The 21905-nt window shown below is 43.4% G+C and overlaps 1 protein-coding gene across 3 annotated transcripts in view; it reads left to right on the plus strand.

Annotated features, from left to right (window-relative positions):
- entpd1 (ectonucleoside triphosphate diphosphohydrolase 1) overlaps nt 1-21905 on the plus strand; it is a 57169-nt gene that overhangs the window by 32340 nt on the left and 2924 nt on the right. For all 3 annotated transcript variants that reach the window (XM_080747134.1, XM_080747136.1, XM_080747135.1), the window contains exons 2-9: nt 2623-2750; nt 5419-5536; nt 8667-8817; nt 12905-13064; nt 14387-14590; nt 17232-17489; nt 19193-19306; nt 20234-20371. In XM_080747134.1, the coding sequence (XP_080603260.1) occupies nt 2623-2750; nt 5419-5536; nt 8667-8817; nt 12905-13064; nt 14387-14590; nt 17232-17489; nt 19193-19306; nt 20234-20371 (1271 nt within the window). The remainder of the gene's footprint in view (nt 1-2622; nt 2751-5418; nt 5537-8666; nt 8818-12904; nt 13065-14386; nt 14591-17231; nt 17490-19192; nt 19307-20233; nt 20372-21905) is intronic.

Here is a 21905-nt window from a genome sequence, read left to right on the forward strand (position 1 = left end):
CACCTGGCTCTGAGAGCAATTAGTTTGCCCTCAGACTGGGTGTGACTGCTTGAATCAGCCCATTAGCGGACACATATATGCGGTCAAAACCATCTGACTGGGATGGGCACAAAATCAGTGTCCCACCCGTTTGTTTTTACTGCAGGTTCGTAAAATGGAAAAGGATTGAGGTTTATAGGAATGTGTCGTTTAGGGTAAGGTTCAAGGGTCAACTCCATTGTCAACAGTACCAATCACAGAGTAAAAGGCATGTGAAATCCATGGTATGCTAAACTACGTGACAATTTTGCAAATTTGGTATTAAAAAGGTCTTAAAAGTCATAAGTGCAGACAGCCTGTATACACTGATGTACTGTACGTTGGTGAGAAAACAATGTTGCACATTCAAATAACCACCTGGGGACCCCCCAGAAAATTTTGGGACCCCCCCCTGGGTTTCCCGGACCCCCCTTTGGGAACCACTGGGTTAGGGTAAGAGTTAAATTTAGTCATGTATCTGTTGGGGTTAAGGTAAGGTCAGGCATGTGTCAGTAGGTGCGTGCGTGCGTGCGTGCGTGTGCAATGTCAAGTTGCAATTGTCTGTGTACAGAACAGTCTGTTTACTTACCCGGGTAATGATCAATGAGGTGCCTGTGTGTGTGTGTGTGTGTGTGTGTTCGCGTGTGTGTGCGTGTGTGTGTTAGACAGCTGTCTACTCTCTCGTCCATGTTTTCCTGGAGTGCATTGCACGTGTGTGTGTGTGTGTGTGTGTGCGCGCATGCTCACACGTGGGGGAAAGGAACAGAGATTGTGTCATTCGGTTTCTTGTTAATCTCAACCTGTTACACCCGTTTTTATTTTATTTCTAAACCATGGCAATACAGGGAGGCATTGTCTCCCGTCTCCTCCGTGTGTGTCTTTAGGCTTGTTATGAATCCCATTTTGTAAACAATGGAAATGCAATGAATAGTCCACTTATGAAAGAAGTGGAAGTCAAACACGGTTAATCGGCCGACACGCCGACTAAAAACACACATGAGGATTAAACGTAGCTATGTTATGTTCTTATAACAGGATGTGGTTTCGCAGCTTGACGGGGTGAAGGATGAAAATGATTTCATTTAGGCCGCACATACTGGCAGCAGGGGTGTCACACCAAATTCTGGGCCCTCGGTACAAGGATTCACTGCGGGGCCCCCCATGAATGTTCTTCATAGGGGGAGGAGGGGGTTTAACCCATTTAGACTGGGAACGCATCATTACGCATTATGTTGTGCTTTAACTATTGAAAATGTTTTGAAAAATCGTGAAAAAAGTCTTTGAATATTTCAAATCCTTCATGTTTCTATGTCAGTGGTGCTCAAACTTTTTCATGTGAAGGACCCCACAATTAAATTTATTTGGCCACGGACCCCCATCTCAAAATATTTAGTTCCAGGGACCCTCCCCCCCCCAGAGGCAAAATTTGAGTTACAAATATTTGCTTATAAACACATATATTCAAAGACTTTCATGACTTTTCAAAAATAGCAGGTCTACAAGCTCGCAACGCAGCTGTGAGCTTGTATATCTGCTATTTTTCAATAGCTAAAGTATAAAATAATTAAGGCCCCTCCACCTTGGGGCCCTAGTAACTCAGTCCCACTTTCCCCCCTTATTGTGACGCCCCTGCGTACTGGTACCCACTTAACAAGCCTCAGAGAGTCATGTTTTAATTAAGGACGATGTTCCGCCGTCGCTGGTGTGTTGTGTATAAACAACTTCACTAACCAGGTGGTCGATAATAAGAGGGCTCTTGCAAAAAGCGTGCGGGCGGCTGCAAAATGTTATCGGAGCGTGTTCTGTTTCCAAAACGGAGATTGCACCGTTTTTCCAGCCATGACCTAATTGATTTGGCACGGAATGAAGGGAATGCCTTGTCAAACAATGAGTTAACCGGGAAGAAAAGATTTATCATAATCTGGATCAATGGAGCTAGGCTTGAAGTGGGATTTGAGGGGAGCTGTATGTGGTTTTACATAACAACATAAGGACAACACGACAACACTGCACCCCACACACTCTCTCCCACTGTCTCTCATTCTCTCTTGCTCTCCCTCCCCACCCTCTTATTCTGTCTTTGCCGTCTCTTCCTACCTCTCTCTCTCCCGTCCCCCCCCTCTCTCTCTCTCTCTCTCTCTCTCTCTCTCTCTCTCTGTTTCTGTCTGCCACTTTCTTATTCTCTCCCTCACTCTCACTATTTGCCTGTCTCTCTCTCCCTCTCTCTCTCTCTCTCTCTCATACACACACACATGCACACTTGACTTGTGCACATGCACTTGTGTGCACAGCACGCACGCACGCACGCACGCACGCACGCACGCACGCACACACACACACACACACACACACACACACACACACACACACACACACACACACACACACACACACACACACACACACACACACACACACACACACACACACACACACACACACACACACACACACACACAAACAATGTGACATCACCCACATCTGGATGCAAGTCTCTTAACCTCCCCCCACCCCCACTCTGCCCCCCTCCCTCGCTCTTTCCGTTTCCATCCCCCCCCCCCTCTCTATCTCTCCATCCGCCCCCTCTCTGTCCCTTTCTTTCAGAGATGAAAGACAAGAACCCGTGGCATAGCCCTGTGACCATCCTCATCACTGTGATCGGCGTCATAGCGATTGTCGCCTTGGTGACGGTGGCGGTACTGTACAACAAGCCCCTCCTCCAAAAGTATAAGGTAGGGTAAAAAAAGATTATAACAGGCAATGTACGCTGAAGTTGTGTCGATTCATCTTCCACCGACAGCAACTAATGTATGCAAGCATGCTGTTAAAAAGTGCCCTCTCCAGACCATGAATGCAGTTTTTACTATGGTGAAAGAAATGCAAATGCCCCGCTTTCTGCCATACCAGAAGGCAGCATTCAAGAGAATAATTACCTTGTTAAACTCTCCTGAATTCGAACGCAGCATCCTATGTTGAAAGAATTGCCTGCTCTGTGTAGAAATCCATGCCATACGCCTCATCTCCAGTATTGATTTGATTATGCTTAGTTCAGTGTGGTATCAAGCACCAAAAATAGCCGACGCGTTGTAAGCTTGGAAGTCTGCTATTTTTGATATTTTCACCAAAAAGGCCCTTTTAGACTTTTCATCCCCTGCCTCTCTAACATTCTCTGCACGTCCCTGTATGCAAGTGTGGATTTAGGCTAAGTTGCCTGCCGATGTCGTGCGCCAAAGAAATAGCAGATCTACAAGCTCACACGGCTCGTCAAGAGTTAGAGAAGAACAGTCAGTGTTGGTTGCCATGTGCTACTACCACAACAAACAAGCCCATTCGTTGAGCATAAGAGCCTGTGCAATTTTAGCAGGAGCAACAGACCAAATATGGGCACTGGTCAACATGACCATAACCTGTGGCACTTCACCAATCCACTGCCAAATAAGGTCGGAGCATACCAAGAGTGAAATAGCAGATCTGCAAGCTCACACGGCTCGTCAAGAGTTAGAGAAGAACAGTCAGTGTTGGTTGCCATGTGCTACTACCACAACAAACAAGCCCATTCGTTGAGCATAAGAGCCTGTGCAATTTTAGCAGGAGCAACAGACCAAATATGGGCACTGGTCAACATGACCATAACCTGTGGCTCTTCACCAATCCACTGCCAAATAAGGTCGGAGCATACCAAGAGTGATACTGAACATCCTAGTCCTTTAACTACTTAAACACTATACTTGGTTGACAGGGAGTCCCTCAGGGCTCTATACTAGTGCCCTTTATGTTTTCACTCTACCTTAAATATAGCCGATCTACAAGTTCACAATGGATCTGCTATTTTTTGCTAAGGTTTCCCCCCACAATACGGATGCTGGGGTTTTAAAGTGGCTAAAACGGCGATTCCCGATCTGTGGGCCCGCAAGTGGACCCCCAAATAATTGTCTTATCACTACGATTTTAATGATGATATAACATTGATATTTTACAATGTATTTGTAAAAAAAAGTATTGGTATCTCTTTCTTTAAAACTTAGAAAAAAATGTTTTCCTTGTCTTTAAGCCTAGAATTATTTAATGCTTTAAATAATGAACAACAGCAGATATACAAGCTCACAGCGCGCACTGCGTGCTTGTAGATCTATTTTTGAAAAATCGTGATTTCTTTTGCAGGTCTTTGAATATATCTTTTTAAAAGCGAACATTTATAACTCAAATATTTGCTTCTGGGGGGTCCCTGGAACAACACATTTTGAGATGGGCGTCCTCATGGGCCAAATGCATCTAATTTTGGGAGTCCTTGACATGGAAAAAGTTTGAGAACCACTGATTTAGAAGAAGGATTTAGAAGACATTTAGAGAACTGTGAGCTTGTATATCTGCTATTTTTCATTAGTTAAAGCATAAAATAATGGTTAAAGTGCTTCAAATCTAAAGAGACGCAGATTTGCGTTAAGGCCTAAATGCGTTTTAAGGAACACAGAAATTGACCCGAAGGTTGCATTTTTCGACGACAAAATGCTTGTCATTTTGTTGTTGGCAAGCAGCAGCTCGGGCTTCACTCTAATTGTGTTTAGGTTTACAAATCAATAAGGAAGTAAAGGGGGAAAAAGAAACTCCAGACTAAGCTCATCTTCGTCCAACCGTGGAACGGAGGACGAGATGAGTTGATTGATGGCTCCGAACCACTTAAGCCCTATTTTCTACTACGGCGGTGCTCTTCAGTAGCCAATGTACAAGCTTTGTACATCAGCTATTTTCGCTGTCTTTCGACAAAACAATAATTTGAAAATGTTATGCTTTAACGACATGCCCGAAATGGGGAGCCCAGGTCGAAAGCGGTTAATATAGTATCTCCGCCTCTCTCTCTCTCTCTCTCTCTCTCTCTCTCTCTGTCTCTCTCTCTCTCTCTCTCTCTCTCTCTCTCTCCCCTCCACTCAGTGATGGAATAAGTACTCATGTTTTGAAAGTACCAATCCCACAGTGTAGAAACACTCTGATATAAGTAAAAGTCTGGTGTTCAGAATTTACTTGAGTAAATGTACAAAAGTATTGGCATCCAAAGTAAAAGTACCAAAAGTAAGCAGAAAATGTGCCTTTATCGATAGTACAGTAGGTAGACAGGAAACAGGAAGGGAGAGAGACACAGGGAGTGACATGCATACAGCAAAGGCCTACACTGTATGTGGTATGCGCCTGGACCGCTAGGCCACTGGGCGCCCCTTAGATCGTCTATTTTCAAATAGCCAACGTTTAAATAGGGCTGAAGTGGATAACAATATCTACAAAGTAACGAGTATCTAAACTATAGTTGTAGTGGGAGTAAAAGTAAATACTCCAGTAAAGTGAAAAACACTGCCTCCACTCTCTCCCTCTCTCTCTCTCTCTTACTCCCCCCACCCTCCCTAACAGTATGGGATAGTGCTGGACGCCGGTTCCTCCCACACTGCGATGTATATCTACCGGTGGCCAGCGGAGAAGGACAACAACACAGGCCACGTCGAGCAGATCCACTCCTGCAAAGTCAAAGGTACACATTACGTGCTGTGTTATGTGGAATTACGCAATCACCGATATATTAGCCCAAACACACACACACACACACACACACACACACACACACACACACACACACACACACACACACACACACACACATACATTTTAATTCTTTATTTGAATCCACAAATTACAATTCATTTACAGGGAAACAAATATTAACGGGTTTGATATTTCATGGGCACTTCATGGATATATATATAGCACCTTCTTCTCCACACAGACAAACTGCCTATAACTGCTGAAACAGAGCAATATTTTGACAGCTGTTTGGCCTTGCTCTTTGTCATGCCGGCGATTGCTAGACCACTCGTGGTCAATTTATGTACATGGCCCAGGCTTCCAAATATGAGTATAGAGAAACGACATCTATACCCAAGATCTGTTATGATTTCAAGCAACGGTTGGTACTTAGAGTGCTTATCTTGGAAAGCCTGTTCCATGTACAGGTCGAAAACACAACCCACCTCCGAAATCAGAACCTCTCTGTGTCTGGGGTCAACAAAAACAATATCCGGTGTGTTTGGGATGCCAGCAAAGACATCGTAAGCACAATCAAACCAATCCGGTAACACTCTGGAATGTGTATGCATTGCTGCACTAGATGGCAAACATTTTCTAACTGCATCGGACACTAAGTCGACAATGTGGTCGTGGCGAGCAATGTATGGCGAGTAATGTATACGTTTTTGTATGCACTGCAACCGTTTATGTGTGCGATGGTCACACACACACACACACACACACACACACACACACACACACACACACACACACACACACACACACACACACACACACAAGTAGATGGACATACACAGACACCCACATAGTTCAGTGAAGTGAACTGATACACGTCCCTCAAGCTAATACTTACATTAAGCAGATTTATCATACTTATTTTTACAGGAGCCATAGAAACACAGCAATACTTTTCACATTACGTCAGAAGAAGGGAGGGAAGTCTCTCCTATGTATGCATCACGACTGAACAATGTTTAGGTTATCTAACAAAGCGCCATGCATCCATACTGTAAACGCATGCCGTAATCCTTGTGGAATTTACGTCTTTACAAAGGTTAAGCCCTTTAACTCATCTAGTGCCATTCCCGAGATGTCTCGTGAAATGTACTCAAGTATATGTAGTGCCATTCACGAGATATCTCGGGAAAAGTAATCTATTACTGTAACGGCGAGTACATTACCGAGAAGAATGGCCGGCGGTCGGGAGACGAAATCCGTCGCTGATTTCGCATCATCACGGCTCCACGAGCACAAAATAGTCCCATCCATAACATTGAGGTGGACGGGGGATCTCATCTTTAATGTCCATTATCTCAAAACTACACTTTAGAAGCTAGGATGGAGGCAGCTGCTCGCTTATGTTACACAGTTATAAAAGCTCCCGGTCGGCCATTACACAACTCCACGTGGACACGGATCGGTTCCGGCGCACGATCCGATGACGTCAGACCGGAAGTGATTGCGCGGTGGACTTCTGGCCTTCAAAATAAGATAACGTCGGTGATGCCAGCCTGAAGGTGGCATCGTGGACTTTATAATCCGTTAATTTCAGGGGCACTAAATGAGTTAAGTGGCGCACACACACACACACACACACACACACACACACACACACACACACACACACACACACACACACACACACACACACTCGCACCGCGCACGCACAACAGGGTACTTCTGTGTTGACGATAAAACCAGCACGTCTCTCCCCACAGGGTTTTGGAACAGTCTTTGAACCAACCATGTCTTCGTGGGCAATAACACAGGAACGGGGCTAATTTGGCTGAGAAGTGAATTTCTCTTTTGTAACAGCGGCGGCCCATGATGAAGTTATTTGGGGCTTTAAGTGGGAAGTGCATGGTATAATAAAGTATGCAGACGATTGCGTGCTGGCTCTAATCAGGACTCTCGTCTGGTCTCACGCTGAGTGCCGTTGGGCAAAATCCACAGGAGTTTATTCGGGGACGTCTAGTGTCTAGCCGACGGTGCAGAACTCGAGGTGGCAGAGAGGAAGCATTAGCATTCTTCCGTTTTTGCCGCTTTCGTTTCCGACCCCAGATGTCCTTCCCCTCCTGCGTGTCTGCAGCAGGTCCATATATAACCCATTAAGGCTTTATTTGTGATTTGTAATTGCTTTATGATACATTTTTACGACGGTATAAGTTACTTCATGGTTGTAGGCAAATATGCAACCATTGCTTCCCTCATCACTTAAGCCCTATTTTATACTGACGTGTCGCTTTGTCATTTTTGCTCATACTGTTACTTTCACTAATGTACATATAAGCTTGTATTTATGTGCATATCTTACAACACACTCCACAAATCCAGATACTAAATTCTTGCCACCCTCATCCCCCCCCCCCCAATATGCTGCACATTTCCCATTGCTGTTAAGTGGTTCTACCTGTGCTGATGCCAACTTTGTATTTTATCTGCTAAAGTGGTATTACCTGTACTATTGCCAACTTTATTCTTATTTACATTTTTTCATTTACATCCAGTATTATCACTGTTATTATCTTGGTGTTTATTGTATTGCGGACCATTCCACACCAACATTTCACTGCTTGTCCCTGTCATTGTTGACAGATGACGTTGTGAGAGAAATAAGCAACCATGTCTATACAAGCACAAAAGAAGGGACTATTGGCCACATGAGCACACCGGAGTTCTGTGACATTTTGAATATTTTTGAAACATTTTAACACCACGAATCGGGTGCAGGGGTCCCTGGCACAGCATATTTTCAGACGAAAAATAGGGGAAGGGGGTTCACAAATGAAGTTGGGAGGTCCTTGACATGAAAATGTTTGAACTGGTTTAAATAACTTTTAGGAAGCAAGCCCAAATAAGCAACTACACTTGAGAAACAAGCCCGAAAAGAACCCACGCAACCCACAACTGCCAATATATACAAGCAACTTCCCAGGAAAAACAAGCCCAAAGTCGCTTATAATAAGCACTGGTACCTGTATGAATGAGTTGGAGATAACACCCTTTTGAGTCTTGAAGGGACCACGCCCATACAGTAAATGTGGACCCACTAATGTGGTTCCTCTACTTCCCTGCAGGTCCAGGTATCTCCAGCTATGCATCATCACCGTGGGAGGCGGGCCAGTCTCTGACAGTCTGCATGGAGGAGGCAGTGCATCTGGTGCCGGGCAGCAGACACCAGGAGACCCCCCTCTACCTGGGAGCTACCGCTGGCATGAGGCTACTCAAGTACGGTACCATGCATATTGTGCACCTTGCACACATGCATGCACGCGCACACACACACACACGAGATACACATAAACATACATGATGCCCACTGTACATACATGTATGCATTTTGTTAACGTGGCGGTCCTTGAAGGTTGCGCAAGATAAGATACTTAACCCTCCAATGGCTTAGTTCTGAGTAGCAGATTGGTGCCTTGCACGGTTTCCTCCACGCAAGTAGAGTAGCTTTAACTATGGTGTGGTGGAATTTCCACAGTTCGCTTCTAGTATTTGTCACAGACACTGTGGTGAGATGAATCTAGATTCATCCAAGAAAACCAGATTATGTATTCATCTAGATTCTAGATGAATACATAATCTGGTTTCCTGTTTGCAAGCATTGTAGAGAGCACTGTCAGGATCTCATGTTAGGACCCAAGTGCAGGAACTCAAACAATGCGATGAGGATCACTTGACTTGACTATAAACGATACAGATTATAACAATACAGATTACCCACACACCCATGGAGTACACTCATAACATGACTTGCACAAGCACTCTAGTAACTAGCACAAAACAGACCTCAAACACTGGCAAAAAATAACCTGACACTTATGACCCAGCAGCACTGAACTTTTACAAGAGCAGTCTTTATAGTCTCAGGGGCTTGTCACCCAAACAGGCTCAGCTGGTCTTCACAGGTGACGGCGCTCAGGGCAATCAAGTCTTGGCCTCAAGGAGAGGGGGCAGGAGATTGGCTTAGGGGAAATAGGAGCAGGGCAGGAGGGGCAGATAGTCCGAGCGTTTCAGGCAAACATCGTGCACTTTATGAAAGAAGCATGAAATTTGGCACACAGTTAGAACATGCCATATGGAACATTTTTGGCTATAGGGGCATCACAGATTTGTCTTGGGAAACTTGTGGGAGCCAATCAAAGTTGTTCTCATAGACTTTACTATAGAGTCAAATAAATACAAAAAATAAAGTAGCATGTGAGGGGTCAAACTAGGTGTTATTCGGGATTCTGAATCCAATGCAAGCATTTGTTTTGCACGAAAAACATTCCTTTCCGAGAAACGGCCGCCACTAAACTTTGAAAACTAAACCATAGATTTATGGGGTCCGTTTTAGCCCAAGGAATGTTTTTCCTGCAAAACAAATGTTTGCATTGGATTCAGAATCCCCCAAAACACCTAGTTTGACCCCTTACATGCTACTAAAGCATATGTATTTTTTGTATTATTTTACTCTATAGTAAAGTCTATGAGAGCCCAACTTTAATTGGCTCTCACAAGTTTCCCAAGACAAATCTGCGATGCCCCTATAGCCAAAAATGTTCCATATGGCATGTTCTAACTGTGTGCCAAATTTCATGCTTCTTTCATAAAGTGCACGATTACATCAAAATACTGCCCAAAACGCCTGGACTCAGGCACACTCAGTGGGAAACAGTCAAAACAGGGGCACACTGTACACGAGGATTGTGTTCATAGGAGGCGGCGCGATTGGCTGAGACAGGGTTGGGAGTGCTCCGCTATGTTCAGTTGGACTGCTCGCGGGTAGGGGGGATGAGGATTTACAATTCTGTCCCTATCGGAACATAACTCGGACGGTGCTGAGTCACCTCAAGCGTACTGCGCAACGTTCGGCACAGCAACATGCTCGCTTTAGCTGGCTTGGTGGTGCCTCTCGTGGCTCAAGTTTGCTTGAGACGGCACGCCTCCGACGCATTTTTTGGAAAAGTAGTGGCAGCAGCGGGATTACCAAGCTGGGTGCCGAAATAGGGTTTTAAATCAATTTATCAGGTGATAAATTACTTGTTATTGGAATGGCGTAGACCAGCATTTTATCGTCAGTTTTTTCAATACCCTCAGCCATCGCTGCACTAAACAATATGCTAAGCAAGCGCCCCCGTCGCTAGGATGGTTTTCTGTGAATATTGGGGACCTGATGATCTGTCTTGTGATGTTTTGTGTTATATGGTTTTGTGTTGTTTTTTTTTGGGTTGAACAGACTTGTGAAGACAAATTTCCCCTCGGGGGGATTATTATTATTATACTGGTATCGGTATCGGAACAACTCTAAATCATGACGAGCACATCTTGACACCCTGGAGAGGCTCAATATCTACCAGCATGTTAGTACAGATACTAAACAGGCCAGATAATGATGATTATCAATCTGTGGAGTGAACTTCCACCCCCTGTTAGAATGTCTCAAACTTTGCCTGTGTTTAAATCACGTTTTAAACCTCAATTATACTCCTTGGCTTTGTTGGGAACCCCCTGCTCTAGCCTAATACCATATATAGGCATAGTCATGTCTTTTTACCTTACTGCACGGTAAAGCTGCAATAGAATGGAATGTTCTCCTTTGTGCACACAGGATAAGATATTAACATACCATCCATCCATATCATATTTAACACAGGCAAAAGCACAGCAAAGATGAGTTTAACGGTCATTTCCATCATCCTGGTAATGTAAACTCTGTAACGATGTTTACATTCCCAGTCCCTCATAATGGACATGAAGGCAATGTTAACTGTGTCATCATATAAGCACTATAGCTTAGTGTGATATAAATGTGTACCGTCACTGTCAAGAGACTCAAGACAGTATATTTTCTTTCTTTTTCATAAACAAATTACTTTATCGTATGGCAGTGGCTTGCAAGCCACTGCCATACGAGTAGTGGCAATGACGATGACATCCGCAGGTTCACAACGCATCTTGTGAGCTTTTACTACTTCTGCTATGTGCTGAAAGTTCTGAAACCCCACTCCAATAATGACGTGCCCAAAACTTGTCTCTCTGTGTGTTTTTAACATTCATTATTATCAAGAGCTTGTGACTAAGAAAACAGGTTATTTTATTTTTATTTTTTCAGTAAAGTAACGGTTATGGACATCCGACAATTTACAAATTCGCTAACAAGTTGACGATTAACTGTCACACAAATAATTGCGATTAACAATTTCATTGTGTTTTTAGCCTTGAACATTGGAACATATGAATACAAAATGTATTTATTTGTGGCTTTTGGATTTTAAGCTTCATAATCACAAATTGCACAGGGCAGATGTGACAAATTACTTCAATATACAAATAGATTACTGACATATTCAATATGTCATACTTTCAAGTGACGTGTTGTAAGCTTTTAGATCTTCTATTTCTGCTATTTTTGGAAAATGTTTGAAAAGAAATCTAGGCTACATGGAAACAATTATGCAAAAATAATTGTGGTTATCTCAAATAATTGCGATTAGGCGATTAATAATTGTGACAGGCCTATAGTGACGATACACTTTGATTGATTGATTGAATACTTTATTAGCAGTTCGCATTGGAAAAGCACAAGACGGTACAGTTCAGATACAAGGTCTACTAATAGGATTTAAACCAAGAAAGCACTGTGGCTCGTTTACATTGGGGTCCTTTTGTACTCAATTCATAGAGGTTCTCTCACTATATACTGTCTAGCCTTGGTTACATTTGTACTTGAGCTTCACTGCCAAGTCAGTGCATGTATTACTGGCAGCTCCTTCGTGCAGCAGCTGCCACTTTATAATTCATGGCTCTGAGCACATTGATTTGTATACGGGAATAAATATAATTTGAGTGCTGCGTGCACGTGTGTATGCGTACGTATGTGTGTGTAGATGTTCCTCGTCCTCGTGGAATTTTTGGTTTATGGTCATACTAAAAAAATAGCTGATTTATAAGGTCAGATTGCAGATCTGCTATTTTGGGTTGCACGACAATGGCGTGCAATTAGGCTATAATCTCTAGGTTTAAAGACTTTAGGCCCTAAAGTTTAGGTTTTTGGGGTTAAAAATTGCAAAACATTTGTAAAGGTTTATGATGAATGAATTTTCATCTTACAAGTACAGTAACACGTGTGTGTGTGTGTGTGTGTGTGTGTGTGTGTGTGTGTGTGTGTGTGTGTGTGTGTGTGTGTGTGTGTGTGTGTGTGTGTGTGTGTGTGTGTGTGTGTGTGTGTGTGTGTGTGTGTGTGTGTGTGTGTGTGTGTGTGTGTGTGTGTGTGTGTGTGTGTGTGTGTGTGTGTGTGTGTGTGTGTGTGTGTGTGCGTGCGCAGCATGGAGAACGCCTCAGCGTCCCAGGAGGTGTTCTCGGCGGTGACGGGGGCCTTGCAAACGTTCCCCTTCTCCTACCAGGGAGCTCGCATCCTCAGCGGCCAGGAGGAGGGCGCCTTCGGCTGGGTCACCGTCAACTACCTGGACGAACGCCTCAACCAGGTCTGTGTCACCGTTGCCATCATGTCTGCCCAAATGAACGTGTGTGTTTGTCTGCAGACCCCCATCTGAACATATCTTCGTTGTCGGATGAAAACCATGTATGTCCAAAACCGTTCGTTTTGCATTTATCATTTTAAAAATGATTTAAACTAGTGAAAACAGCAGATCTACAAGCACACAACGCCTCGCACCGCGAGGCGTTGTGTGCTTGTAGATCTGCTGTTTTCACTACTTTTGCGCGACGGCCTTGTGTGAGGAAGCAGGGCTTTACTTTGCGAAAGAACGTACAAATTTGAAACTTGGAGATACAGGTTTTCCACCCGACAACGACGATATGGTGTGCAGGGGACACCAAGATGTGTGGTGTTAAGATGTTTCACAAGTATTCCAAATTCCATTTCGTTAACGATTTTACATTTTTAAATAGGACAACTGATGCGACGCGTTGTGAGCTTGTAGAAGTAGAATGTACAGTAGGTTTAGTTTATACCTTCTTTTGGTCTTGTTTTCATAGACCTGGTTGCTTGTTTCTCTTGGTATCTGGCAACACGTGTGTGTGCACGCACGTGTGTGTGTGTGCACGCACGTGTGTGCGCGCGATTATACATGCATTTACTGTATATTGCGTAATGTCAGCACTGTAAAAACGGCCCAAAGGTCCATGTGTTACAGGTTTGCATACATTTTTGCATGTATAGTGTGTGTGTATGTGTCTGCATGTGTGCATGTTCACTTATCAGTGTGAGAATATGTTTGCTGATTCTGCAGGCGTTCTTGTGTGTGTGCATGTGTGTGCGGCACGTGCACACACATTCCTTCCTTCAAGGCAAGGCAAGGCTAGCACATTTCAACAAGGCAATGCAATTGGGCTTTACATAAAACATTAAGCATAGAAAACGCATTGTAAAAGGACTTTTGAATTCAGTAAAAAGAAAGGAGAGAAAACATATTTTCCCTTAATAGGAAACACCCATTCAGGACACACAACAACAAACACAATATAAAACGACATATGAATACAGTAAAAACCAAAATATATAACTGAAAAATTACAGTACAGTGGAGTGATTACAACATGTTGATTAAAGGCAGCGGCACTGCCTTTGTATCCTACTGGCTCACCTGTTGTCAAATATGTCAGTAATTTGCCATGTGCAACTTCAAAGCCTACAAGCTAAACAGAAATGTAATTGTCAAAAACACAATGAAATCGTTATTATTAAAGTGACAAGTAATCATCATATAAAATGTCATAATCAGCCCTATTGACTGATTGACCGATTGAAGCTTGAACCTTCTTGTTCCTTTGGTCTTCATCGCAGGGCTTAAAGACCACCGGTGCTCTGGACCTGGGCGGAGCCTCCACCCAGATCAGCTTCGTACCCGAAAACTACGACGGCAGCGAGTCGCCCAACAACTCTGTGAACTTCCGCCTGTACGGCAACGACTACGTCCTGTACACCCACAGCTTCCTCTGCTACGGCAAAGACCAGGTGCTCCTGCTAGCGCTGTCGCACCAGACCCAGGTACAGACTCAATGCCGAAAATAGTCGATCTACAAGCTCACAGTGTGTCGCAGATATGACACGTGGTGAGCTTATGGATCTGCACTCATCGTACGTTGATGCATAAATTAGACAATCCTTTCTTCTGCGTCTACAGAAATTTACGAAATTTGGACCCAAGCGCTCAAGAAAGGTCAGGAGGAGGAATATGAATACAATTAACCATTCATTTCATTAAAATTTAAGGGAGCTGTATGTGATACTTTTTGTTTGTTGCATTTCCCTATATTCCCATAGCAATAATTGCTATAGACTAGAGTGTTTGTTCATTAACAAGGGTCTCTCCAGCTCTTAGGTAGACAAAAGAATATATATTTTCAGGATACCAATTTCATCCAGTCTATAGCAATTATTACTGGAGCTTAAACTTCAAAATGTTTCATTTTTTTTAACCAAAGAATATCACTAAAAGCGCTAAAAGACGCTGTAGTCTTTTAGCACCTCACCTGGGACATACACTTTTGGTGCTGCAGTCTTTTCCCCCAATGTCCCCAAGAGCATAGCTGATCTTTGATCTACTTCTGCACTCAACTCGAGCACCAAGCTGAATCCTATGTGCTGTCAGGACCGGGTAAAGAACCCGGACTCAGCGCTGGCAGGCTGAGGGGAAAAGACTACCCAAAGTGTTCTCAGGGACATGTAGACATCGAAGGGGGCCTGAGTCCCTGCCCTTTTACAAGTCTGTAAAAAGTGCCCTCTCCAGGCCATGAATGCAGTGTTTCCACCATAGTGAAGGAAACGCAAATGCTCCCTTTCCATGCCATACCTGATGCAGCATTCAAGAGATTGCCTTGTCCAAACTCTCCTGAACTTCGCTGCAGTATCTTACAATATGCTGATATAATTGCCCTCTCAGTGTCGAAATCCATGCTGTATGCCACATCTCCACTATTGGCTTGATTATGCTTAGTTCAGTTTGGTATAAAGCACCGAAAATAGCCGACCTTCAAGCTCGTTGTGAGCTTGGAGGTCGTCTATTTTCAATATTTTCACAGAAAGTGCTCTTTTAGAAATGTCAGTCCCTGCCTCTCTAACATTCTCTGCATGTCGCTAATTTGCTGAAATGAAGGAGAAAAGCCAAAGGTTCATTCATTGAAGTCACAAAAACTAATTACAAACACTCAAACAGTTATTTTGAAGGCTTAATGTCTCAAAATCCTCAATTCACAAGAACCACAAAAAGCGAAATAAAAAAGGACTTCTTGAAAGGCACGAGGGAACAGGGGCCAAACTCTGAATTCACACACTAAGACTAAGCACTAAACTATGAGGAAAGGGCAGGGTTAAAATACACAGGCAATCAAACCCGGCAATGGCAATCAAGGATAAGGCACAGGTGTGGTGGGTAATAAGGAGGTGTGGTGGGTAATAAGGAGGTGGGCAAAAACAATAAACACAAGTTAAGAACAGAAAATGTCCAGAATGACCATCAAAACCCCCAACCCCCAACAGTTGATTGCGACCACAGGTCGCAAGTATACTACCAGTAAGACTCCCTAATCGGGAGATAAGCGACCGTTGGTCGCTTATCTCCACAAATATCACAACCTCCACCTCTCACGTCATACGGGTAGCCATAGTTACACTGAAAACCGGCACATCTTGTCCACATATCTCTGTCACGCTTGTTGTCTGTGGTTCTATGGGTTCGTCGCTCTGACATCATGCTCTGATGTCACTGTGATGTCAGGGGAACCACTCTTAACAGAATGGGTTTGCCGCTCTGACATCACGCCCTGGCTTGATGTCCCTTTTATGCCCATACAGTATATGGAGATCGCTGATGTCATCACGAGTCACACTTGCAAATTAATTACGTCCTTGTCTGTTTTATGCCCATATATGGAGATCCCTGTCCCGATGTCATCAATATTAAGCGCATATCTTGGAATGCCCATATTTGGTAATGTCCATATATGGGCATGTTCTGACATCACATTGTTGACTATCATGCAGGGTCTCTTTATAAGGGGTAACTGGTCCGATATACAGGGTTCCCACCCATTTTTACCAATTAATTTCCAAAACTTTTCCAAAACTTTTCCAGAATATTTAACCCAATTTCCAGGACTATATAACAATAATTCAGCTCCTTAACAAGTCGCTTACTCCTATGCGCAATGCCCAAAGACAGGTAGTGTATGCCAGTGGTTCTCAACCTTTTCAGGCCGTGACCCCCGAAATAACCATATTCGAACTGGGGAATTTTGTATAACATGGTTCTATTGTGAAAATAGCCGATCTACATGCTCACAACGCCTCGCAACGTGAGGCGTTGTGAGCATGTAGATCGGCTATTTTCACAATTTTTTGTCTCTAATATTTGACAATTTGGCCAATGGTAAATTTGTCATTTTCAGAGAGAAATCAATAACCAAAGACAATGCATAGCTATTTTTTCCAGGACCTTCCAGGACCCTTGATCAATTCCAAAACTTTTCCAGTACTGGAAAAATATTTTTCAAATTTCAAAATATTTCCAGGAATTTCATGACTGTGGGAACCCTGGATATACATCACTGGCCAGATGGCCAAGAATTGGCACGACCTCGCCCTGAGGCGTCTTGCTAGTTATGTTCTGTTCTCCTGTCCTGTCCCCCAGGTAGGTCCGAGCACGGTATCGGACCCTTGTTTCCACCCTGGCTACAGCGAGCCCAAGAATTACTCCAGGGTCTACGACAGCCCGTGCACGTCGGCCCGGAAACCCCAGGCGGCGCCCGCGCAATTCACCCACACGGGAGCGGGAAACTTCACCAAGTGCCAGGAAACGTTGAAGAAAGTCTTCGACTTCTCCAAGTGCGGCTACAGTCAGTGCTCCTTTAATGGCGTCTTCCAGCCACCTTTGAACGGCCCTTATGGGGTGAGTCCTATTCTTATCCACAGTCACACGCATGTATCGATCGTTTCTCTTGTACTGTCGGCCTCTGAGCCAGTGGTTCTCAACCTTTTCGGGCCGTGACCCCCAAAATAATTTGAACTGGGGACCCCCCAATCTTGGAACTGTAGGAATTGAGGCATTACGTTTAGTTCCCACAGATAAATATTGTGAAAATAGCCGATCTTCATTATAATGAAGATACATTTTTGCCTCTTTCTTATATTATTTGACGATTTGGCTTAAGTTTCTATAGTGCAGTTTGTTGATTAACTTTGATGCAGTATTTTTTGGTCATTGATTTCTTTTTTTTAATTCTTTTTTATTAAAAGGTCTTAATTGGTTCCTTAAAATGTCACTTAACTGTCACCTGGGGACCCCCTCCCCCCAAAAAACAAACAAACAAAAAAACACCCCTGGGGGTCCCCACCCACAGGTTGAGAACCACGGCTCTAAGCGACCATACATTCTGGGGGTGTCGTTGGTGGTGCACATATAAATTGTATTTTAGGCAGCAGACAGTGCCGCTTGTTCACCACCCCCACCCCCATTCCCACCAGCCAGATTTTCCCAAGACCATTCCTGGAATTTGAACTTTCAACCCCTGCAGTCACAATATGGGCCCTGTCCTGGCCCTTATTGCTGCTAAAAATGAATGGAGCCCGAGCGTTAAAAACGCAAATACGGAAACATGTTTTCCAGATTGGTATGGGAACATTAGTAATTCCCTCAGTATCCTGGCCAAACGGCTATTTGAGAACCGACCCAACATCCGAGTGGGCCGGCGGTGGGCCTGGCTAATGGCCTCATGAATCAAACATGACACTGTGACTTTCATCGTTGAATACCACCATACACTCATTGGAAACTTTAGTCCTATCTGGGTTAATGCTGCCTGCGTGGATGTTAACTAGCACTGTCTGATCTGTGTTTTTCTGTCGCTCCTGTCATATATTGGAGTGTTGAGAAACGAATAGCAGCTGGAAAACCCATGGTTGCGTTTTTAATACATGTTAAGGGCGCGGCCATATCGCACTCTTATTCTACCTATGAGGGTAGATTCTGCCAATGCATTTCATTGGGATGGAAAAATGTCAGCAAACCGCTCCATTCCCATTGAAATGCATTGACAGAATCCTCCCTCAAAAGTATAAAGAAAGTGCGTGTGATTGTGACCGTGACCTAACAGAACACATCATCACAAACAAACTGACATGCGACACCAAACAATGACCCAACAAAGACCGACTGGGGAACAAAGACTAATATACACATGGGGGCTGATTACAATGAGCTACAGCTGGGGAAAGAACATGCATAGAACCATGAAAACTAGAATGTGAACATAACAGAAATAAAAGACGGGAAAACTCTGTGACTGTGACAGCTCTCTCTCTCTGCAGTATTTTGTGATGTTTGTACACTGAGCAGCATTTTGGTTGTTGTTTTGTTGAACGTGCTCCGTAAATAGAGGGTGCATCCCGCCACTCCGACATGTCTCCTTTCCGACATGTCTCCATTCCGACACTAACCCTATCTCTAACCCTAAACGTAACCCCTATGGGAGTGTCGCCACTCCGACAATAAGAAGTCAATTTCGGAGTGGCCACATGTCGGAATGTAGAGAGACTCCCGTAAATAGAAAATGCTTGACTTGACTCCGTCTGCCCATCTCTCCTGGCTTGCAGGCCTTCTCCGCCTACTACTTTGTGATGAACTTCCTCAACCTGACCGATACCTCTGTCCCTCTGGACACCGTCAAGAAGGCGCTGGCGCACTACTGTGCTACGCCTTGGGACCAGGTTGGACCATGTTTTATTACACAACACGACACACAGACACACATCTATACTGTATTAGTGGTTCTCAACGTGGGGTCCGGGGAGTGGGGACCCCCAGGTCAATTCGTATTTTTCCGTGTAGATTGCGGTCCAGAGATACAAATAAAAATTAAAATCCTATTTTAGGCCGGAAGAAGCCGTTTCTCTGTTTCTGACTGTTTGCTTACCTTGTAAACACTGCTGAGGCTAACTGGAGAACGGCAGCCCGGATTCACTTTTTTGTGTTTGTGTAGCAATGTGAACTCTTGGCTTGGCAGCAGCCATTTATTGACGGTCACTGGCAATGAGGAAATATAGGCACAGTTAGGACCAGCGCAGCTTTACAACTTCACAAAACAAAGCATGTGTCTTCACAATAACAGACTGGGAGGGGATTCTGATACGAGGTAACAATAGTAACACATTTACATGTACCTGGCAATGAGGAAATACTGTATAGGCAAAGTCAGGACCAGCGCAGCTTCACAACTTCAGAAAACAAAGCTAAACAAGAAAAATAATATACAAATCAGTGCGTGTGCAGTGACATAGGCCTAAACATATCAATGTACAATTGCATTATTATAAGGCACTACCTTTACAGACATTGAAAATAGCTTTTATCACGCTAAATAACAGGGGCTCAGATTTATCAACCTACCATGTGTCTCCTCCATAACAGACTGGGAAGAGGGAACAGGGTTTGCTCCCCAAGTCTGCAGGGACACATGGGGGGGCGGTCTCAGGTGAACTACCGTAATACAGGTATTGCAAGTGGAATCACATTATCTGTTACACATGCACGCGACCACGTTAAAAGGTACGAAAGTCGCGGCGTCCAACCCGGGAAGTCGATTTTTTAATTGTGGCAGTAAATGAGTTAATGTGATCTGTGTTTGTTCTTTACAGATAAAGGCGGAGCACCCAAAGGTAAAAGTGAAGTATCTGGCCGAGTACTGCTTCTCCGGCACGTACATCCTCACGCTGCTGACCGACGGATATAACTTCACGGAGGACAGCTACAGAGATATTAAATTCATCAAGCAGGTCAGTGGTTCACAGACGGCTCATATCCTCTCTCACCCAGCGCCCGCCCTGGGTGATATCCTGTTTCCTGAGTCCTGACCTTTGAACCCTTGGAAGGGGGTGAGAGTGTGTGTGTGTGTGTGTGTGTGTGTGGTCCATCTTTTGTTGCCTCGTAAAAGGTACAGACATTTCGGCCATTTAATGTCTTTCCTGAGGCATAAAAAAAGGATATTTCTGGGTGAGACCGTCCATGTTTTTATTTATTTATTGTTTGTTCCTATTTATAATTATTCCAATAAAAACCTAAATATTCCAACATTCCAATTATTGATAATATGATGAGGATTCTTCTTCTTTTTTTTCTTTTTTTTTTTACTTCATATACATCTTACATGCATGTAGAATACTGGAGTGAGATTGAGAAGTAGAAATATGAGCTTACTGTATATTGATGCATTGTGAGCTTGTAGATTGGCTATTTTCAAAAGCCTGAATGTATAGGGCTGAAGTGGTTAATGTAGGTTTTAGAGTAATGATCAAAATCTACAAAGTAACGTAGTAACTAACGTTACTACTAAATGTAGTGAAGTAAAAGTACAATATTTTGATCCAAGATGTAGTGGATTAGAAGTAAAAGTATTGGAAATTGGAAATACTCAAGTAAACCAATACTTCAAAAGTACAGTACTTAGTGACTTTACACGACTGAGGAATGTTCTCTCTCCAAATGAACATGTCGTCAACTTTGATATTATCCAGACATGGACAGCCATCTTAGTAAGCGAGCTGTCTGTTCTCTTGGGAGGAGTTCAATAATAAGACTATAAAAGTCTAGAAGACCCCTTCCAGGCTTCCACCATGTCATTCTCTGTTTAGTCTTGCATAGCCAGACGAACAAATGCTCTGGCTACGCAAGACTACTTACTCTATTGAGCATGTGGTGTTAATACTCAATGATCCAAGCTTGTAATAGATATATCTAAAATAAATATTGTATTAATCTTTATTCTCAGCTGGCAATAAACGCCTCAACTCCTTGATACAAATTATTGCTCATATATTAATAGTGCTCAGAATTCTACTTAAGCATGCTGTAATCAGTACAAAGTGTGCCTTCAATATTAATTGTCAGGAACAGCCCAAACTAAAGTGGTTCAGAGGTGATGATTGATGATTGCCTTGATTGATTCCTCTTTTAAAATACGAGTCATTTCAGAGTTGGGAAGCTTCGAATGCTTACCAAGAAATGATGTCAAAGTGTGACACAAAGGGCAGGGTTCCTTCGACATAATTACAGTGAAATGTACAGTAGTAAAAAATGCAAGCACTTACTGTAAGTGCACCTCAAGACTGTACCGATTATTTTGAAGTGGTTTGAGGAATGCAGATATATGGAATCACTCAACTCGTGAGAACCTACGGTATGTATAGTATGCCTATCCAGAGGGGCAGATTTAAGGTTATGGTATAAATCCAGTATTTATTTAGCCTTTATTTACAGTAGTTCTCTTTATACAAAGGAAACAAGAGCAAATACAACTCTCTTCCATAAACT

Source organism: Nannobrachium achirus (genome assembly GCF_963921795.1).
Source record: "Nannobrachium achirus genome assembly, chromosome: 18".
In the NCBI taxonomy this organism is placed as follows: domain Eukaryota; kingdom Metazoa; phylum Chordata; class Actinopteri; order Myctophiformes; family Myctophidae; genus Nannobrachium; species Nannobrachium achirus.